Below are 6,256 nucleotides of genomic sequence, written 5' to 3' on the forward strand. Positions count from 1 at the left end.
TTTTGTGAAATTTGCTATATACATATTATTAAGTTTTGTTTGTAATTAATTCAATATATGATTAAATAATACTTTTGCTCTAGTCAAATATATATATATATATATAATATTTAAATGCATTCTATTAAATTATTTATGAAATAAAGTTTAAATAAAATATTAGTCTAGAGTGACCAGACGTCCCGTTTAAAACGGAATTGTCTTTTTTTTGATCATCACTTCCCGTTGTCCCGACAAACTTCAAATGGGACGATTTTTATCCCGTTTTTAGAAGATTGTCCCATTTTAATCCTGTTATTGCCATATTTATTTATTTATTTATTTATTTATTTTTATTTATTAATTAATTTACGGAATAAAAGTTCCTTATTTAGTACAGTACACAATAATAATTCGGTAAAATAAGATAGCTAACATATACAAGGGGCGATGGCCTAAAATACAGCAGAATTACAGGTACAGTGAATATAAAATAAAATAATTAGGACACAAGTAAAATTACATACAATAAATGTACAAAAATAACACAATTTAAGGTAAACTGAGAAAGGAGGGGTCCTCGTTAGCCAACCGCATCATGCGGTCAATTGGTTTGTTTTTACCATAATTGGTACAATGGAGAGGTACAGTAAAAGGAATTCGAGACCTTGTGGCCCGATGTGGAACTTTAAAGTTTACTTGGACGAGCAGTGAAGGGGCATTTAATGAACCATCGATTAACTTTTTTAAAAAGACCAGATTAGCTTTAACGCGCCTATCTGCTAAAGATGTAAGGCTAAGTGCGCGCAATACTGGAGTATATTCATGAGGAGGATGGACAATTTTTAGCATGTAAGCTGCAGACGACAGAAAGCGCCTTTGTACTCGCTCTAAGTGGCAAGAATCAATTACCACAAATGGGTCCCAGAGCACAGACGCATACTCTAGCATGCTTCGGACTAAAGAGCAGTAGACAGTCTTGAGAGATCCAGACAGCTTGAACTCATTCATGGTGCGCATTACGAAGCCAAGCGATTTGAGGGCTCGGCAGCAGATGGAGTCAATGTGAGGGCGGAAGTTCAGGTCGGCAGTGAAAAGAACGCCCAAGTCGCTATTGCTTGTAACTCTATCAATCACTGAACCATTGATAGTGTAAGAATAATCGATTGCCAACCGGCGCCTGGTGAAGGACATAGCTTTGCATTTATTAGTATTAAATTGGAGGCCAAGAGTGCTAAACCATAAGCTAATGGAATCTAACTCATTCTGAAGGGTGAGATAGTCAGCTTCAGATTCGATTTTTCGGAAAAGTTTCAGGTCGTCAGCGAACATAAGGAATCATATTATTTATTATATAAGTTATTATAATGCTTGTAAATAAAATATATATGTATTTAAGTATAGCTCTATTGTATTTCCTGCCAGGTGCCCAAGTTTAAGGTTATTGGTTAACTTATTTAAGAAAAATTCAAAAATTTATCGTTAGATTAATATTTAATATACTTTTGAAATACTAGGAACATAGGCGTAAACTGGAGGGAGGGCAAGAGGGGACAACTGCCCCTCCAGATATTATACTGAGGGGGCAATAGTATCGTTTTGCCCCCCCTTTAAAATTTATAACTTATAATTCAATTTTTATTTTATCATAGAAAAATTAAACAGCATAATGAAATGTATAATAATTAATAATAATATATTAATCGTTTTAATTTCTTGAGTGCCTCAGTTTATTATTTATTAATAGTATCATTATAAACCGAGCGCCTTCAAATTGTAATACGAGGAATTACAGCATACATGGCGGGTTATTAGTTATTACAACAATAGCACAATGCGAACTAAGATTATTATCGTATTTATTTTTACCATTTATAAGTGTAAAGGCCCATAGTACCAGTTTTTTAGTTTTACTACTGCTTGCCCCCCTCCCCCCCACAGGATTGACCACAAGTTACGCCACTGATTAGTAACTAAGAAGTATTAAAAGTATTCTGTTTGATGATTAGAATAATGATGGATAAGAATTTGTCACTGTGTGTGATGTCCGAGAGCGGTGCAAACGGGTTACTTGCCCAGGCCCCAGGGCCTCACGTATATTGTATAACAATTACATTGATACCTATAGGCAGGGGCAAGCCCACAGGAATTTAAATGGGGAGCTAAGAGTATGACATAACTAAGGATCTATAGTGACATATATTTTAAGATCTAAAGTGGTGCTAAAAACTGAAATTGTAATCTGGTGTAGATAGGTTAACAATTTTGATGAAAGGGCTCTAATTTGTAGTTATGACTTATGCTACTATTATAGGAAATGTATTTAAAGTTTTAAAGACTAAAACTAGTATATATATTCATCAGAGACGGATTTACACAATTGCCGCTCCTAGGCAAATTTTTTTTTTGTCGCCCTATTAAATTTATCAACGAGAAAACGTATTTTAAAATACTTATTTAACTACATAAAAATAAATCATAAAGACTGATACTAAACAATAATTAATGGCGATTTTGTTAATAAACTGTTCTATACAAGTAAATAGTATATCAATACAATATTTATTAAATATAATTATAATACATCACCATTTTTTTGAATAAATTACTCTGCCAAATAAATATAATTATAATATAGATAATATAATTAAGTTCCTTCAAAAAATTAATATGTCTCATCAAATTTAAATTTTAGTAGGTATTATAAAAAACAAAAGCAACTAATCAAACTTAAAAATTTGTACTTATTATTATACAACATATAAAAATAATGTAAAAAAATGAACTATTTCATTTGTTTGCATCTTGCTTTTTTTCCACAAAATGTTGAATTATGTCTTCAAATTGTATTTCTTGTGTCATTTTTATAAATTATTTCCAATAGTTTTAATGCAGTGAATTTTTCTTCATTATACTTGGAAATTAAAAGAGATCGAAAATGTAATAGTTCATGCTCAAACTCATCATAATCTATATCAGTTTTATAAATTTGGCAATGTTTTTTAGCTTTTTCTGATATTTCATTTTGCTTCATGTTTTTAAGTGTGTTTATAAAAGAAAACGGTTCACAAAAATATTTATAGGCTTCATGTCTTTTTTAGAGCTCATTATTTAATTTATCTATTATTGTTAAATATGTATTGATTCTAAAATGATTTCTTCCTGTTAACTGAACATCATCTTGTTTTAATTCATCATATGGGATTGTTCTTTTCTTTTTACTTGAAATTTGAAATTGTTGTTTTATATTCTTTGATTTGAGCTCATAAAATTGCCTTTTTCTCAAATTCATCAAAATTATCTCTTTGAGATACTATTAAATTTATTAGTGAATCGCTCAACTCCAAAACTACTGTAATATCTATTTCAACACTTTGAAGTTTTTTACTTACAATACTTAATCTGTTTAATATAAATCCCCAAAATATAACCATAAACGTTGTTTCGAGTTTTTCAAACTTTTTGCGCAATCCAGAGGCTTCGTTTTGAGTTTCAGCTGGTTCACTTTGGTCATTTTCAAGTAAACTTAAAGTTTTTATTATCTTATCCCACCAACCATTTAAACTCACACAAGCATCATCTTTCGATGACCATCGAGTTCCTGAAAGACGTTTAGTATTTTTGATTCAGACTTTAAATTAAACATTAAAACTTTCCAACTGTGAGTAGACCCGGAAAAAAATGTAAAATGTATAAAAATGTTGAACATGAAGAAAAAATTGAGCAGCTTTATTAGAACATTGTACAGCATGAGTACCAACTAAATTTAATGAATGCGCCATGCACATGGTATATGTACAAAAAAGGGATTTAATTTTTTTATTTTTGCCTGTAATCCGTTATAACGTCCAGACATATTATTAGCAGTATCGTAAGCCTAGCCTCTGCAATCATTTATACCAATATCAAGGCTTTCCAACGTGTCAAAACGCCTTTTTTTCATATCGTTAGCTTTATGTTCACAATTAGGTATAAATTGAATAAAACGCTCAAGAGGAATACCTTCATACACATATCGTACAATAAACAGTGGCGGCTGGTGGGTTTTTAATGAAGTAGTGCACATCCAAAAAAAAAAAAATAACCAATATAATATATATATATATATATATATTATAAATTGTAATAAATAATTGTTTTCAAATTTTAGTTATTTACCAATTACTTTTTCTTTTGCTTATACCTATTTTTACAAATATAATAATAATAAATACATAATAATAATAATAATACATTTTCAAGTAAAAATACTATGATAAATTAGATACAAATTATTATATTTCAGGTACACAAAATTTAATACAATTTGAATGATTTTATTCAATATATAACGATTATGACTTATTTTTTCACTGTATTGTTTGATATTCAACCGATACGCACTAGAAAGTTGTTGCCTTATGTCTTGTTTTCCTAATAGTTTTAAATTTAATTGAGAATTTATGTGTGTCATTGATTTTTCGTGTGTTTTAATTTTAGAATTTAAATGAATTAAATCGTTTATTCCATTCTGTACTCAAGCGGCATCATTAGATTTTTGACCAAAAAGTAGACAGGGAAAACAATACAAACGATTTGTTTCTGAACAACCACAAATTCAGTCATGGGTTTTATATATATCATTTTTAAATTGTCTTACATAATCTTTCGTTTTACATTTAGTTAGGTATTTGTTTAATATTTAAATCTGAAGTAGGCCTACCTGTATGGTAGGTTTGACTAATAGCTTTTTTTTTCTCTTGCTGCTTTTTTATATTGTGCTCCACTCAATCTCTTTCTATGCATTTTTAAACCGATAAAAATCAAATTTTAACGGTGAAAATATTTACCTATAAGACACCGTGTAGGGAATAAAAAATCGTCAAGTGTTTTATTTAATGGGCTTGTAAAAATTAATTAATCAAGAATTTGGAATTCCAAATAAGAACTAATACATACGAATATTCATAAAAATAAAATTCAGTTTTGCAAGCCTATAGCACTAATTTATCGCTATAATATTATTATAGTGTTAATAAAATTAGTGTTTAATCACCAGTAATTTAAGTAATATACTAATATCTGAATATTAAGTCTATCCGCCTTCAATGTTGCGTTGAAAATAATCGGATGTCTAATCAAAATAAACCTATTCTTTACTCGGCCCTCTATTTCATAGTCACGAAGAAAAATAAACAATTATTATAATAATTTTATCTTTCGGATAGAAAAAGTTTTATTTTTGTACACACAGTACGTAGTACCATTGATTATAAATACTATTTATAATCAATGGTAGTACGTACGAGTATATTATATACAAATATTCACAGTGACTTGTTTATAATTAGACTATCGTTCTAATACGAACCGATCGTCACCCGTATTCGTATAAAATATATCATATTATATTATGTATGTATTGTCCGTGTAGTGTGTACGCCGTGCGATCGAACGACCCACGAGCGATTATTAATAAATTTTACTACTTAAAAAAACAAAATAACGAAATATGTTATCTATGGTTAGTATTTATTTAATAGATACACATTTCGGCAATCGTTCGATAATTTACTTGAACGTTTATTGTTATGTATTATAAAATAAAGAAGATATTATATTAACAAGAATATTATGTTATAAGTACTTAAATATTAAACATTTTTATTTGACATTCTTCAGAGTAATCACCGTACATTAGAAAATCAAAAAAATAACCTAGAGTATTCTCAATAAAATATTGGCCTGTAATTGCTGCCCCCTAAAAATTTGCCGCCTTAGGCAACTGCCTACTTTGCCTGACGCTAAATCCACCACTGATATTGATTTAATCAGTTAACTTCACGTAAATAAATATAATGAACTCAGAATTAAGTCTATTTTAGTATTGCTAAAAAAATATTTGAAGTATTATTTACATGAAAGAGACGGTAAAAAAAGGATAAGAAGACAAAGAAACCCAGTTGATCGATGTAATAACCAGACTTGAAAGAGATAGGCCATAAATAATGTAACCTTTGAGTTGACTTACTACAGAAATGGGTGTCAAGCAGTGGTGGTTTTGGGGGTGAGGCAAGTGAGGCACCGCCTCACTTGTAATTTTTACGAAAATAAAAAATATTTGGTTATTTATATTGGTATTTTGTACTATTTTTAAATTTAAAATTTTAATCGTATAATTTAATTTTTAATTATAATTAATTAATTTATATTTATTTATTTTAGATATATATATATATATATATAACAAGAATATTGAATATTATTTTTTTGTACAGAAATTGTGCGAACGCGAGAA

At 29.1% G+C, this 6,256-nt stretch overlaps 1 protein-coding gene across 1 annotated transcript; it reads right to left on the reverse strand.

Annotated features, from left to right (window-relative positions):
* Positions 1-531: 531 nt before the first annotated feature.
* On the reverse strand, positions 532-1,311 carry LOC112680141. The gene has a single exon (XM_025550150.1). It carries the CDS (start codon positions 1,309-1,311, stop codon positions 532-534), a length of 780 nt encoding a protein of 259 aa, XP_025405935.1.
* Positions 1,312-6,256: the final 4,945 nt, after the last annotated feature.

This window comes from Sipha flava, unplaced genomic scaffold (genome assembly GCF_003268045.1).
Source record: "Sipha flava isolate LNK unplaced genomic scaffold, YSA_version1 174_pilon_pilon, whole genome shotgun sequence".
In the NCBI taxonomy this organism is placed as follows: domain Eukaryota; kingdom Metazoa; phylum Arthropoda; class Insecta; order Hemiptera; family Aphididae; genus Sipha; species Sipha flava.

What these genes read in the sequence shown, in the direction of transcription:
- LOC112680141 (XM_025550150.1), bottom strand. Translation starts at nt 1,311, where the DNA reads ATGTTCGCTGACGACCTGAAACTTTTCCGAAAAATCGAATCTGAAGCT.